General features: G+C 40.9%; 1 protein-coding gene across 1 annotated transcript in view; it reads left to right on the top strand.

The window, feature by feature from the left end:
• The window catches only part of LOC116026884, a 13194-nt gene extending 8396 nt beyond the window's left edge, over positions 1-4798 (top strand). Inside the window, exon 6 of the mRNA XM_031268309.1 lies at positions 4617-4798. Coding sequence (XP_031124169.1) covers positions 4617-4798 — 182 coding nt within the window. The remainder of the gene's footprint in view (positions 1-4616) is intronic.
• Positions 4799-17168: the final 12370 nt, after the last annotated feature.

Raw genomic sequence — 17168 nt, 5'->3', positions numbered from 1 at the left:
TGTGATGAGGATTACACGGGGTTCTTGATAGGCGAAGACCCCTACGTTCCTGGCTACTCTCCTGATCCTCCGGCTCATCCCTCTCCGAAGTATACTCCTTTTTGTGTGCATACCTTTTGTAGCCTTAGTTTGGCTAGCAAGTTATGAACCACTTGAACTTTCATGTTTCGGACCTGAAGGGTCAATCTTTGTATATATACTCGTAGTTACCTTAGCTACCTTCTCTTCTTTCCGCTGCAATATACATATATACATATAAAGATTATGTCAAGTTGAGAGTGTGTGAAACAGTTTCTTTTTTTTTTTTAGCCTGTGCACCTAGGGTGAACTCTATCTGGATTTGATTGGGTTCGGTCTAGGTGTGGCGGTAACTACTCCGGATGTACGGTATAGCCGGGCCGGGGTGTTACAGAAGAGGTCCGGCAAAAGCCATGTGAGCCACATTACAACGCCATGGCTTTCGCCGGACATCTTCATTGGATGAAAATCTGTAAGGAAAACCACTACAAAGGGTAAAGAAGATGATCAAAGAATGAAAAGATCAAAATACCCCTGTTTTGGACGGTTATTTGACGAAAATTTTAATGGTGGACTAAAAGTGACAATGACTAAATAAGATTGGCCACAATGTGGCAAAAATTAATGAAGTGGACTAAAATTGGCAATGCCCCAATAACAGTAGGACCAAAAATGGAAATGACTCTTATTTTTATTACTAGTTTTTTAACGCGGATAGAATAATGCCTAATATTTATTTTTAAATAAGTACTCCAAAGTATATGAATACAAGATTACATAGGAGATGTTCATTCATGCATATGTAATTGAATGTTGAATTTGTTTATTTAAATCGGTAATTCAAAGTATATGAATGCAAGATAATATATGAGAGATTGATTATAATTGTCATTAAAATAAATGCTTGCAATTTTGTAAAAACGATAGTCAAAATACTTAGTCTAAAAACGATAGTATAAATAAATACTACTTTTGGTAATAAAAATTTATACATTTTAAATCATATTAATAAAGAAATACGATTTACCTTTAAAGTGAACAACTGTGATGTAGTCTAAAAAATATTACGGGGGTAGTTTCTCGCTTCAATTTATTGGGTTATTTGAATATCTTCTTTGTCAACAAATCTTTTCTGAGTAGTTAATATATATAATTGGTTTCAAATTATTTTTTAAAATTTTTTCTATGTTATTAATAGAATACTTGGTAAATAAATATATAACATTATTTTGTATTATAACATTGATATATAATATTTAATTACAAAATAGGGTAAAATGAAAACAATGAATAATGTAGTGAATATAATTAATTAATGAATTTGAAGGTAATGAATTTTGACATTGTAGAAAATAAAGACAATATAAGTAATGAAATTATATCTCTTTTTAAATTTTTTGATAATAATTAATTTTTATTGTGAAAATAAAGACTATATAACTAATGCAATTATATCCCTTTTTAATTTTTTTGATAATGAAAATTTTTGTTGTAGAAAATAAAGACAATATAACTAAGACCTTTCTTATAGAAATTAATGGGTAAGTTAAAAGTTAAACGGAATATTCCGTTACTAAAGTTAAAAGTTAACGGAATGTGGGGTTATTTAAATGAAGAAAATAATATAATAGAGGGTAAAGAAGGAAAATCATAAAAGATTACTAAAATCAAAATAATATGAACCATTCATTTAAGTAAATTATTACACCAACATTTTTTTCTTCCCGTTAGAACTCTAACATTATTGACTCTTATTAAGATTGTAGGTATGTAGATGTAGATGTATATGTAGATTAGATAAGAGTTAAATAGGCCATTCAATTATATATTACAATTTAATTAGATTTTTGAACTGAAAAAAATTCAATTGAATCCTTAAACTTGTTAAATTGTATAATTAATCATTTAACTACCAAAAGGTAATCGATTAATTTTGTTTACATGATATCTGACGTAGCATCTAATTCAGAAATTTAATTTAAAAAAGAAAAATAATTATTAAAAAAAATTATCAGAGCGACAGAGTATGGACGGAGTCTCCTATGTGGCTTTTGCGCGCCATCCTATGTGGGGTGACTTGAAGGTAACATGTTATTATAGGTCAAATGAGTTAATTATAATTTTAACAAGTTTAAAGATTAATTATTAGAAGTTTTTTTAATTCGATAGTCTAATTGTATTTTAGCATATTATAGTTAGAGAATCTATTTGATACTTATGCTTTATTTAATGATGTTGGTTATTCAATATTATATTTCTTTTATAAATAATAGGGATAAGATAATAGGGAAATTGGTGAATTTTAATTAAATAATTGTGGTATGTGTTATTTTAATTTGTAAATTGATAGGTATAAAATAGAAGAAATAATAAAAAGCTCTGCACTTATTATATTACTCAAATTATCATTTATAGCGTCTAAAATTTTGCAAATAAGTTCAACTAAGAGTACTTTAAACTGAATAAAACATATAGCTTACGCAAATTTTACTGGACCGCGCATCAAAATGACGTCGTTTTGATTAATGTAAATAGTCAGCTGAAACGGCCTCCGTTCCGCGTCATTCACTTTCAGTTCATATACACTGCAGTTACATTTCAACACAACTGCAGTTTCATTCGATATTATACACTCAAATATGTGAACCTGTTATTCAGTTTCCTTTCAACACAACTACAGTTTCTTTTATAATGCACTGCAGCTTCTTTTCAACACAATTACAATATCATTTTGATATGACTACAGTTTCATTGGACAATATACACCCAAAAATGTGAAACTGTTATTCAGTATCAGTTTATATACACTGCAGTTACATTTCAACACAACTATTCGATAATATAAAAACAAATGTGAGGCATTATCTTTTGAGATGAACTATAATATCAGTTACAGAGCTCCGTTACGACTTATGGCCCTGAAACGGCGTTGTTTTGTGACCATAGTCCACAATGCATTGAGGATCATGGTCCACCGTATAACGACTGTATAGCTTATTGCTAGTTTAAAATAATTTTTTTAGTACAAAATAAGTTATTTAAAACAAAGGTTTAATGTTAATTACTACAATTATGGTAGTTACCAATCTGGCCTAACGATTATACCGGGGAAAAAAAAAGAATGGGGGGGAGGGGAGCTGCCATGTGAGTGAGGTACAACCAAGGTAACTACTCGAAAACTTACAATTGAAAAATGGTAGAGTACGTACAAAGAGTCGGATACAATTATACAAATGCATACAAGTACCTAACAAACAAGCATCCAAGTCAATAAAGCAAGTCACATTTCATAACACCTTCAAAATGTGACATGTTCCTTGTAAATACCACACTTGTCCATTCCAAAGCTGCAGCAGTGTATGTATGTATATATAGCACCATAAAACTGAGTTGATGATGGATAATGAGTACGAAAGATGTATTGAATTGATACGGCCCAATACCCTTAAAATAATATTTACAGACTGCAAATGTACTAAATAATTAAACAAAAGGGATCAATTTGGCCCAGGGGACACAACTATCAAGCCCAACCATATGGGGTCGACTACTATACCCAACTAACTAGCGGACTACAAAGACAATTTACATACTACGCTTTTAACTGAGGGAGAAGTCAAGAGAGAAGAAGAGTTTATGATGATCCTAGTCTATAACGGACACACCGCACCTTTTATACTACTTCTAAGGCCGCATGTTGAGGACAAGTGTGCGGATCGCAATGCTCTACCCTCCTCCGCCATACATGTGCCCCACCAGGTGACGTGCTCTCCCGTCAAATATCTCCATGCGTGTCACATCGTAGATCACGTTAGGGATCCTCGCAAACCGCATCGCTAATTATTAAATTTAAACTTACTATTTTATCTAAAATTAGGCATTTAAAAAATAACTTTTAAAATATTAAGATTTTTCAAAAACTCATATGAAGTCTAAAATTAACAAACAAATTATTGTTGCTAAAAAAAAGGATAACTTTAATTTCAAGTATAATTTTAGGTTGTGCATTGTACAAGTAGAATGCTAGTTGCTTTCAAAAAAAAAAAAGTAGAATGCTAGGGTTAACAAAAAAATAAGTGAAGTTTTCCTAATTCATCAATATCGTATTAAGAAGACTTAATTTATTTTAACATGAAAATCGTTAGGACATCATTTTTATTCTTGATTAAAACTATCTACGACAGTAATACACATCTTTACTACTACTTGTCTTGAAAATATTCATTTTGATTATATTGAAAATAATTATTTGTATTTTATATTAATTATTTAATATTTAAAATTTGTATGAAGTATTTACTTAGCTCATTTTAATTTTTGTGTTGGCATTAATTTTGGTCATGCCTGCATTATAACTAGTAATAATATATATAGGTGGTGAATTTGGATATATAATCTTGAATAGAAATTGGAAAAAGGCAAATGATGCATAGAAGATTAGAAGGTTAAGGGAAAAGATGATGGATATACCGAGAGGATCAGAAGATAAGGGTGATCAAATTCATCAAGGGATTGAATGAGGACTATTCCAGTATAAAATCAGGTGTTCTTGTTTTGGATATATACTATGCCTTTTCTTTACCGGGTGTACTGTTCAGAATGGCTCTCAAGCTTGAGAGACAAATCAATGGACTGCAGTATGGACAATGCAGCAATGAGATTGTGCATGCTAATGCTGTCCAAAAGGAAGCAATCACAAGATCAAAACAAAGTAGGGCAATCGTCTAGCATTGTTAGTCAAGTTGCAGCAGATGTTGGAATTGGAATTACTAGTGAGTAATTTTAGAAGTTGGTAACTCTCCTACAAAATCAAGTTGGTCAAGGTGTTACAAATGCTGTTACTTATACTGCAGCCACAGTTTCTACTAATACTCCTGCTTCACATTTAACATCAAACTTTGAGACTACAGGAACAAGTGAACAACTGCTCATTTTTTAAGGCAAGTGTGTTTCTATGCTAATGTTAATGCCTTAATTAATGCACCAATGTATGGATATTAGATACAGGAGCTACTTTGACACTTATAGTAGTGTTAGAGGTGCTATGGTTATCATGCCAAATGGACATACTGTTCCCATTACACACTGAAAATATAAGGCTCATTGATACACTTTGGTTCGAAAATGTGTTATACATACCTTCTTGTCAATTCAATATTGTGTCGGCTAGTAAGCTAACTAAGTATTCAACATGTAGTTTGAAGGTGATAGACTTATGAATCTTAATTCAGGAGGACTTGGTATGATGAACAGGGACGAAGCTGGCATGGGTCCCACTGTGGCTGTTTATATATAATGTTTTTTATTTTTAATTCTTTTATTTCTATCCAATAATGTCCTACTCCTCTGTTGTTATTCCTAACTAGTAACTAACCGACTCTCTACTCGTCTTTTGTTCTCTGCCCTCGTTCTTCTGCGCCCTCACTAGTTGCCACTGCCCACCAGATATTGTCACACCACTACACCAGACCACGCCGACTCACCACATCCCCAGCTTCATCTTCAAGCTTAGCTTCAACCGTGTTCGTTAGTTGCCTAGCTCCGTTTTCATTGGAAACCAGCTCAGTCTTCACCATTAAGTCTTAGGGTTAGTATTTTTAAGTTTTGAACTTATCTAATTACTTGTATCAGTCTGTAAATAAGCTACATTCTTTTTTTCAAATAAGAAATTGATTTGTGATAGTTGTCACTTTGCCAAGCATAAATGCAGTCCTTTTCATTCCCCTAGATCTATGTATTCCGCATATTTTGGACTAATTTATATGAAGCTTCATCATTTTCAGGAAACCTACAAACTTCTATTCATTTTTAAAAGTTTTTTAATTTTTCCATAATTTAAACTTTCATTCCTAAAATAATATATATAAAAAATTTAATTTACGTGTTTGATGCTTGCTTTTATTGGACCACTAACCCATTTTAAATAGTAGTGTTCAAAATTTTAGCTTCTACAAAGAGATAGCAAACTCAAGATAAATGGCTTGCTATGATTGATGTTAAACAACATTTTTTAGATAATTAATAATAAAAAAATGTTATATATAATTTGGAATAATCTATATTGTTTATTAATCCTTGCTTGGCTACTTTCTCAACCTATTGAAGGTACCCACCACCTCTCGTATACAGGGAAGGGTTTGATGCCACTGGACTATAAGGTCCTTAAATTTTGTCAAATTTTAGGTTAGTGTTTAACTATTTGACAGTGACTCAGTGAGTGTGGTAACTAGCTTTTCTTCTTAACTTTTCCATTCAAAATACTAAAATGGAAGGCACTGCGTTTTTTTCAATCAGTATTTTTAGAAAAAAAATCAATAAATTCTCTAAAATGCCTTATACATTTTTAAAAAGCAAAAATTAAACGAGAATGCCAATTTATTTTAATTAAAAACATTGCTAATAACTAATAAGTTCTGTTTGGCATGCATAGCTGAAAATTGAAAATTGAAAGCTAGTAGTTTTTTTTTTGAAAACGAAAGCTAGTAGTTAATAAGCTAACTAATTGAAATGAAAGTATTTAGTAAAATTAATTGTAAAATTAGTTGATAAGTGTAAAAAGACATAAAAAGATAAACTAAAGATATTATGATTTTGATTAATGAAGGATGGTGCCATTTTTTTCATAAATTAATAAACATTTAAAAAATGAAAAAAAAAAGTTAGAAAGTCAGTAACTTCTTTTTAAACGCTACTTGGATAGTGTTTCAAAATATATTAATCCGTATTATTTTTAATTCCATATGTTTTACCAAACAGAGGTTATAGTTTATTGATAACTTAAAATAAATTATAAATTCTAAAATAAACTCTACCAAACAAATCCATTATTTATAGGTTAAAGCTAACCGTTTTTTTAAAAAAAACATATTGTTATTTAATAATTATTTTTTATTGTTAAAAGAGTATTTGTTACTTATTTAATGTAATTAAAATATCAACAACAACAATAATAATAATATGCATATATATCCTTATGAACTTATATATTCTTTTTTAAATGTTAACTGTTAACAATAAAAATTTAATTTTACTGAACATTAATCTATAAATAGCTACTCAAAACTATTAACGCAATTCTAGTAGAAATGAACACATTGATGAACTGATCTTATGTTTTCTTTTTACTATTTTGAAGAAAAAAAATGTATTTAAGAAATCTATGTATTTAAAAATATGTAATTAAACACTCAAACTTGTTAAAATGGGTCAAATATTGGTTACTGATAACATTACTATTGTTCACCGATGTAAACCACTGCTAAATCATCCCATTTCAAAGAAGAAAAATATGACCGGTGGTCGCCTTCGCCAGAGAAGACGACTGGATGGTCGGATACTTCTCCAATGGCAATGGTGGTGGCGATTGTTTGCCGATCGCCAGAATTATTGACGGAACCCTGATAACCCGTTATTCCAAGTGAATAATTGGCAATTGTGTTTAAGTGTTTAATTGCACATTTTTAAAGTTTAGTTGCTTAATTACACTTTCGGGTAAAATTTAAGGGTCTGTTTGACTATTTTCCCTTACTATTATTATTATTATTATTATTATTATTGACAGGGTAATTGGGTACCCGACCCGGAACCGACACCTCACTCCTCAGCATCAATGCGCAACGGTCCAACTCCTCAGCATTGATGGCCAACGTTCAGCTCCTCGGCATTGATGACCGACGTTCAGCTCCTCGGCATTCAACACCTCAGGTATTGATGTCCAACGTTCAACCTCCTCATCAATGCTCCGTTACTGAGCTGAAAGGAATAAAAGGACTCACAACCACATAGTGAGGGGGACACGACTTCTTACTAGACAAAACTACACTGAACTCTATTGTACATTGAGCACTACTCAGCATTGTATTCAAATACTCATTCAAATAATATACCGGTTACCATTATTACCGTCATTAGTGCTTTCACTGAGAGCCGAGATCAGATCTCAGGCTAAATTCACAAAATCACAAACCACTCAGTTCATCTCATCACTGTCAATGGCATCTGGATCCAGCAGCTCGCACACACCTAGTCAGGTGAACAAGGGTCACCCCTCGGGTGATCTTCGTGAGCAGCTCAACAGTAACCGTGGAGGCGACCTTCGCAGCCAACTCAACAACAATAACCGCAGAGAAGGTGACCTCCGTACCCAACTCAACAACAACCATGGTGGTGGCCGTACTCCCCTCCCAGCAACTGCTGCTCCCACCCAGGTGGTGGACCTTCAAGCAGCAGCGCAGGTCATCCAACAGGCAGCGGCGACGATGGCCCAACTAGTCGCAGGAATGCAGGGCCAGATCTTACCGCCACCACCCCCTCTGGAGGAAGAAGTGCAATCTCCGAGGCAAAACAGAACTCAACGACAGGAAGGTGGAACTCAACCAGTTTCCAGATCTGTTCGAGAACGACCGGCGGCTTCTAGATCTATCCGAGATCGGCTGGGGGTGCAAGGATCCTCCAATAGAGGTCCCCGTGCCCAAGCAGGAAAGGCAGTAACCAAACGACCATCCGGAGAAAGGATGGGCGAATATGGTGGATTGGCTCCGCGTCACTCCACTAGACACAAAACACCACAAGAAGGCCTGGTGGAAAGACTCCAGAGGCAGATAGATGATTTGGAAAAGAAAGTAGAAGCAAGAGAACACTCACCAGAACCAGAGGTAAGAATGGCCGCTCCATTCTCTCCTGACATAATGGAAGTTCCTCTTCCAAAAGACTTTCGACTACCCACCATCAAGGCCTACACTGGCACTTCAGATCCGCGTACCCATATGACAAGATACAAGGCAGCCATGGTCATGATTGGGGCAAGCGACGCCATCATGTGCAGAGCGTTCTTGTCCACTTTGGACAGGACTGCTCAAGATTGGTTTAACACAATCCCAGACGGATCAATTCAGACTTTTGCAGAGCTATCCAAAAGTTTCTTGTCTTATTTCTCAGGGAGTATACAACATAAGAAACCATTCTCACATCTCGGTGGGGTAAAGCAAGATAAGGGAGAAAGCCTGCGAGACTTCTTAAGCAAATGGAAAAAAGAAGTCAACAACGTATATGACTTCGATTCGAAGGCAGCGATTCTCATCTTCATCCAAGCACTGAGGTCAGGTGATTTCCACAAACAAATGAACGCCCACCACCCACGCTCTTACGAAGAACTCATGAGAACGGCCAACCGGTACGCAGACGCTGAGGAGGCTGACAGAAGGAAAAAGGATGAGGAGGAAGGACGAAAGAGTGGGCGACCTGATAAAGCTGGTCCGCCCAGCCAGGCACCACGACCAAACCAACCACCCTCAAAGAAGGGAAGAGATGACCGACCTCGCCTCATCCCGTTGCGACATCTGACACCGCTAACTCACCCAGTTAGCGTAATCCTAAATCAAGCCGAAGACATGGGGATCGTGCAATTTCCGCAGGAGTGCATGAAAGTCTCCCCAAATGCGGATCAATCCAAGTATTGCAGATTCCATAGGCAGGTGGGCCATGATACCGATGAATGCAACGTGTTAAAACGCCAGATTGAGGAGCTCATCCAGAGGGGATACTTCAGACAGTTCGTCAAATGGTTAAGCCAGCAAAAGCCGGGCCAAAAGTCAAGCCAGCAACAACCTCCGCGTAATTTACCAAAAAATGTTTGGAAGAAGGATGACGGCTCCGAGCTGTCATCCTCGAGTGGTAAGAAAAGGGAGCACGACCAAGTTACAGTAACAGATCTCTCTGACAAAGACACAGAAGAGCCCAGGAAACACAAGAAGCAGACCATACACTTCATCTACGGAGGTCCTGCAGGCGGAGACACACAAGCAGAAAGGAAGAAGTGGAGTCGCCAGTTATATGTAGGTGAGGTGGTCAGCCTTCCAAAGGGGAAAAAGCAGAGGAGGGAAGCCATTACCTTCTCTGACGATGACCTCCTAGAAGGTCCACTGCCTCACCGAGATGCGTTGGTGATCAAGATGGAGATCAACGACAGCATTGTGCATCGCATACTCGTAGACACCGGAAGCTCAGTCAACGTGATGTACTATGACGCTTTCACCAAACTGGGACTCCCCAGAAATCAACTCAAAGAGGTACGGACTCCACTTTCTGGTTTTACTGGGGATTCAATAGAGACGGAGGGATCCGTGGTACTACCAGTAGAGATAGGTGTGAGCCCCAACACCTCCAAAATAAACATAGAGTTCATCGTTGTGAAACTCACATGTGCCCATAACATCATACTGGGGAGGCCGGCTCTGGAAGATTTGAAGGCGATAGTTTTGATGGAGCACCTGTACATGAAGTTTCCCACGCCATACGGGATAGGAGTTGCGAGAGGAGATCAAAGAGCAGCTCGTAGCTGCTACGTCAAAGCGTGCAAGAAAATTGGACAGAAAGATCTGCAGGTCCACACCATCGCAGAAAAAGTGCTGAGAGAAGAGGAGGGCTGGCCCCGTGCCGAGCCTGCATCTGAAACAGAAGACGTGGTGGTCGATCCCGCACGAGCAGATAGGGTTGTAAAGATTGGTACTGGGTTGGCACCCGAACTAAGAGCCCAGATAGTCGAAGTCATCCGACAGTTTAAAGAAGTTTTTGCGTGGGGTCCAGAAGACATGCCAGGTATCAATCGAAACATCATAACTCACAAGTTGGCCGTGGACCCTACCAAGAAACCAATACAACAAAGAAAGCGATATATGTCGGCTGAACGAAGGGACTTTGTGAAAAACGAGGTGTTCGCGTTGACACAGGCAGGACATGTCAAGGAGATCTATTATCCCAAGTGGTTGAGCAACATAGTCCTGGCCCCAAAAGGCTCCACATGGAGAATGTGCGTGGATTATATAGATCTCAACAGAGCCTGCCCTATGGATCGATTCCCCTTGCCAAACATAGACCAGCTGGTAGATGAGACGGCAGGATGTGAATTGATGAGCTTCATGGATGCCTTCCGTGGGTACCATCAGATATTCATGCATGAGGAGGATGCTGAGAAGACTGCGTTCACCACCCCAGAAGGCATTTTTTGCTACTTGGTCATGCCGTTCGGCCTCAAAAACGCAAGCGCAACTTACACCCGGATGGTGGCCAAGTTGTTTGGAAAAGTGCTGGGGCGAAACATGGAGGCATATGTAGACGACATGATTGTCAAAAGCCGCAGAGGTGCCTCTCATGTCAAAGACCTTAACGAGGTATTTTCTATTATGAGAAATTTTAATTTACGCTTGAACCCTAAAAAATGCACGTTCGCAGTCAATGGGGGCAAGTTTCTGGGATTTATGGTCACTAGAAATGGGATAGAACCAAACCCAGAAAAGGTAAAAACCATTCTTGACATGGAACCCCCGCGGTCCATTAAAGAAGTCCAAAGACTCAACGGTCGCTTAGCGGCTTTGGGTCGATTTCTATCTAAATCGGCCGAACAATCCCTCCCTTTCTTCCAGATACTAAAGAAGAATAAGGGGTTTGAATGGACCCAGAGTGTCAGTCGGCTTTCGATGACTTGAAAAGATATTTGTTATCCCCGCCGCTGCTTGCGAAACCAGAGGCGGGTGAAACCTTACTCTTATACCTGGTATATCACAGGGTGCGATCAGCTCCGTGTTGGTCAAAGAGGAGGGAGGGACTCAGCGTCCCATTTACTATGTGAGCAAGGCCCTGCACGATGCAGAACTACGGTACACTGCCGTGGAGAAAACAGTGTTTGCTGCGGTCACCGCCTCTAAAAGGTTGGCCCATTACTTCCAAGCTCATCCCATCCATGTACTCTCACATCAACCATTGGGGAGTTTCTTACGGAACACTAACTCTGCTAGGATGGCGAGATGGGCCATGCACCTCAGCCAGTTCGACATTGAATTCAAACCAAGGCCCGCCATCAAAGGTCAAGCTCTTGCAGACTTCATAGTGGAATGCACAGCCCGCGAGGTGACGGAGCAGGTGGAAAATGAAGATGGGGGATGGTGGACCTTGTCTACGGATGGCTCATCCAACAGTAAAGGTTGCGGTGGTGGAGTAGTGCTCATCACTCCGGAAGGATTCCGCGCTTACTATGCAATCAGGTTCCACTTCAAGTTATCTAACAATGAGGCAGAGTATGAGGCCCTCCTCAACGGACTGCGGTTAGCAGTATGACTACGAGCAGAAAAAGTTCGCATCCGGTGTGATTCCAAATTAGTGGTCGGTCAGGTGACCGGGGAATACGAAGCCAATGAAGGGAACATGCAAAGATACAGGGACGCGGTGCTGCGAACCTTACGAGAATTCGAGGGGTATGAAATTCACCAAGTACCTCGAGAACAGAATGCTGACGCTGACATGCTCTCCAAGCTGAGCACTGGGATCCCTGGTCACATTCGCAAGATTGCTCGGGTTGAGGATTTGGAGACATCCAGCATCGATATCTCATGGGTCTGCCCCGTGCAATCCAGAGAGCCATGTTGGATTGACCACATCACAAAGTACAAGAAGGATGGCACTTTACCAGTGGATGAGCAAGATGCAAAGCTAACAAGGTTGCGGGCACCCAGCTACGTGATATTGGAAGACAAGTTATACAAGCGATCCTATAATGGCACACTCTTGAAGTGTGTATACCCTGACGAAGCAGAATTGATGATGAGAGAAGTCCACGAAGGAGTGTGCTCCGCGCATCAAGAAGCATACACCATAGCTCGACGCATCATGCTGCAAGGTTTCTTCTGGCCAAAGATGTTGAAGGATTGCGCAGAATACGCCAAGCAATGCCCTAAGTGTCAAGAATTCCAGACATTGCCAGGACGACCCGCAACCAACTACACTCCGGTGAGCACAGCAATTCCATTCTCAAGATGGGGAATAGATTTGGTGGGAGCCCTGCCCACGGGCTCGGGAAGCCGGAAGTACATTATCGTGGCCATTGACTACTTCACCAAATGGGTGGAAGCTGAACCTCTGGCTAGCATCACAGCAGCCAGGTGTAAAAAGTTCGTAGAGAAGAACATATTATGCCGCTTCGGCATCCCCATCCAAGTAATCACTGACAACGGACGTCAATTCGAAGGCAGAGAGTTCTCAGATTTTTTGACGGAATGGGGCATCAAGCACAGCCGGGTGGCGGTGTCATACCCACAGGCGAATGGTCAAGTAGAGAATGCCAATAGAACCATCCTTGATGGTTTGAAGAGGAAATTGGAAGCAACCGGCGGGGCGTGGGTTGAAGAACTGGACAGCATCCTTTGGACCTATCGCACAACCCCAAGGAGGGCTACGAGTGAAACTCCTTTCGCATTGAGTTACGGGTTCGAAGCTCGAGCTCCAGCAGAGGTGATGATACCAAGTAGAAGGATGGAAGAGTACGAGGCAGAACAAAATGAGATCCAACAGGGAACCGATCTCAATTTCATAGATGAAAGGCGAGAAGCTGCGTTCTGTAGGATGGAAAACTACAACAGGCAGTTGAAGTCCTATCATGACGCCAAAGCTAAACCCAGGTACTTTCAAGTAGGTGATTATGTTTTGAGAAGAAGAGAAGCCAGTCAACCCTTGGAAGGAGGCAAGTTCGCGAAAAAATGGGAGGGTCCGTACATCATTGACAAGGTGATTCGCCCAGGAACTTACAAGTTGACGACAGTAGGTGGCAGGTTGATTGATAGGATATGGAATTCAGAACACTTAACAAAATTTTATCATTAGGAAGTCAAGTCCTGGTCTGTCCAGGTTGTCTTGGTCCGTCCACAGTGTTGGTCCGTCCAACCCAGATGAATAAAATTCCATGTTTTTTATATACGGAGGGGCATCATATAAGTTGAAAAAAAAAAAAAGTTGGGCATGAAGATAATTCGGGAAACAATACAAGTGTTCAACACAAGAATAACTGCGAAACTAGTATTCAAAAAACATAACAATGAAAAATAAATCATATATGCTAAGCATCCTTCGTAGTAGTGGTGGGATCCTCAACAGCGTCCTGGACAGCAGTGTTGGTGTTGTCAGGACGATCAGACACTCCCGCATCATCAGCATCAACAGGGGATATGTCGTACTCCTCAGACTCCATAAACTTAGGCAAGCCCACAGCCTCCGGATCAAAATTAGGATTCTCTTCCTTAAGCACCGGATAAATCTGCTGCTGCATGGTGAACATTCCAAGGTCGAATGCTAGCTGAGTCTGTGCCTCGAGTGCAGCCCGACCAGCCGCGGACGCAGAAAACTCCTCTACAGCTTCTGGAGTGCTCATGAACTCCCGGACGTCATCCTTGAACTCAGATGACTGCTTGTACGTCTCTCGTGCCTTTTCCAACTTGGTGACAGTAGCACGAGTCTCCTTGTGCCCCTTTCGCTCATCCTTCAGCTTCTGCTCTAACTCTGAGTAATCAGTTTTCAGCGTTATGATCTCTTCCCTAAGTTCCTTCAACTCGGCATCCCGCAGCAGTTGGTCTTGTGCGAGTTTCTTCCTCTGCGAAAGAGAATCGCGGAGCATAGCTGCGTACTGCGAATGAAGACTGTCCCCTATCAACACAGACTCCATCGCCATTTTGCAATATCGCTCCCGTAGCACAGCCAAACCCTGCTCTTCAAGAATTTCTGCATCTCTTGGGGTGACGAGGCTACGAACAAGCTTCGGGGCGTCGATAGTACCTTCTAAGAAGGATTTCCCGGGGAGCACATCCATACCNCATTGACTACTTCACCAAATGGGTGGAAGCTGAACCTCTGGCTAGCATCACAGCAGCCAGGTGTAAAAAGTTCGTAGAGAAGAACATATTATGCCGCTTCGGCATCCCCATCCAAGTAATCACTGACAACGGACGTCAATTCGAAGGCAGAGAGTTCTCAGATTTTTTGACGGAATGGGGCATCAAGCACAGCCGGGTGGCGGTGTCATACCCACAGGCGAATGGTCAAGTAGAGAATGCCAATAGAACCATCCTTGATGGTTTGAAGAGGAAATTGGAAGCAACCGGCGGGGCGTGGGTTGAAGAACTGGACAGCATCCTTTGGACCTATCGCACAACCCCAAGGAGGGCTACGAGTGAAACTCCTTTCGCATTGAGTTACGGGTTCGAAGCTCGAGCTCCAGCAGAGGTGATGATACCAAGTAGAAGGATGGAAGAGTACGAGGCAGAACAAAATGAGATCCAACAGGGAACCGATCTCAATTTCATAGATGAAAGGCGAGAAGCTGCGTTCTGTAGGATGGAAAACTACAACAGGCAGTTGAAGTCCTATCATGACGCCAAAGCTAAACCCAGGTACTTTCAAGTAGGTGATTATGTTTTGAGAAGAAGAGAAGCCAGTCAACCCTTGGAAGGAGGCAAGTTCGCGAAAAAATGGGAGGGTCCGTACATCATTGACAAGGTGATTCGCCCAGGAACTTACAAGTTGACGACAGTAGGTGGCAGGTTGATTGATAGGATATGGAATTCAGAACACTTAACAAAATTTTATCATTAGGAAGTCAAGTCCTGGTCTGTCCAGGTTGTCTTGGTCCGTCCACAGTGTTGGTCCGTCCAACCCAGATGAATAAAATTCCATGTTTTTTATATACGGAGGGGCATCATATAAGTTGAAAAAAAAAAAAAGTTGGGCATGAAGATAATTCGGGAAACAATACAAGTGTTCAACACAAGAATAACTGCGAAACTAGTATTCAAAAAACATAACAATGAAAAATAAATCATATATGCTAAGCATCCTTCGTAGTAGTGGTGGGATCCTCAACAGCGTCCTGGACAGCAGTGTTGGTGTTGTCAGGACGATCAGACACTCCCGCATCATCAGCATCAACAGGGGATATGTCGTACTCCTCAGACTCCATAAACTTAGGCAAGCCCACAGCCTCCGGATCAAAATTAGGATTCTCTTCCTTAAGCACCGGATAAATCTGCTGCTGCATGGTGAACATTCCAAGGTCGAATGCTAGCTGAGTCTGTGCCTCGAGTGCAGCCCGACCAGCCGCGGACGCAGAAAACTCCTCTACAGCTTCTGGAGTGCTCATGAACTCCCGGACGTCATCCTTGAACTCAGATGACTGCTTGTACGTCTCTCGTGCCTTTTCCAACTTGGTGACAGTAGCACGAGTCTCCTTGTGCCCCTTTCGCTCATCCTTCAGCTTCTGCTCTAACTCTGAGTAATCAGTTTTCAGCGTTATGATCTCTTCCCTAAGTTCCTTCAACTCGGCATCCCGCAGCAGTTGGTCTTGTGCGAGTTTCTTCCTCTGCGAAAGAGAATCGCGGAGCATAGCTGCGTACTGCGAATGAAGACTGTCCCCTATCAACACAGACTCCATCGCCATTTTGCAATATCGCTCCCGTAGCACAGCCAAACCCTGCTCTTCAAGAATTTCTGCATCTCTTGGGGTGACGAGGCTACGAACAAGCTTCGGGGCGTCGATAGTACCTTCTAAGAAGGATTTCCCGGGGAGCACATCCATAATAGTACCTTCTAAGAAGGATTTCCCGGGGAGCACATCCATACCGAGCCGTTCTAAGAAGGATTTCCCGGGGAGCACATCCATACCGAGCCGGACCAAGTTGGTTCGAATGCGTGGAACTGGCGAGGCTTCCCCTTGCTCGGGGGGCCGGGCAGACAATCCCTCGGGCAAGGGATCCACATCCGAGGTTGGAACCGGGGGCTGAATTGAAGATCCTGGCTGAGTTGAAGATCCTGGCTGAGCTGAAGATCTTGTTCGCGGAAGCGTCAGGTTACGAGCTCCTCCACCGGATGTGGAGGCTTGACTCTTCTTTCCTTCTTTGTTAGTTTTGCTTCTCTTGGAAGGATACTGCCCGCTTTGCGACAAGTACCGAGCAGCTGTTGACGATATAGCACCTTTCGACGACATAGCACCTGCAAACAATTTCAAGTTATGACAAACAGTTACAAGAAACAGCACGCAAGAAATAGCTAAACACCGAGAGGGGTACCAGGTACGTCAAGGGCAGCTGGCCGGATCCTCTTAAACCCCAAATCCTGAAGCCACCACTCAGAAGTACTCTCGACAACCTTAAAAGGACCACCCTTCAGAAGTTTCTTGACCTTCCTAAGCATATGTGGACTCTCGTCTAAAGTTGGATGGCATCTAACTCGGGTACCCCATGCGACAGCAAACGGAGAAGGGATACCTAGGGAGACAAAGAAGAACCTAGACTTCCAGTCCTTGTTGAAGGAGGGACGATCATCGAAAAGCGGCTTAC

The sequence above is a fragment of the Ipomoea triloba genome, chromosome 8, assembly GCF_003576645.1.
Source record: "Ipomoea triloba cultivar NCNSP0323 chromosome 8, ASM357664v1".
In the NCBI taxonomy this organism is placed as follows: Eukaryota; Viridiplantae; Streptophyta; class Magnoliopsida; order Solanales; family Convolvulaceae; genus Ipomoea; species Ipomoea triloba.
Note: the sequence above shows the minus strand (reverse complement) of the source record. Positions and strands in the feature narration are given on the sequence as shown.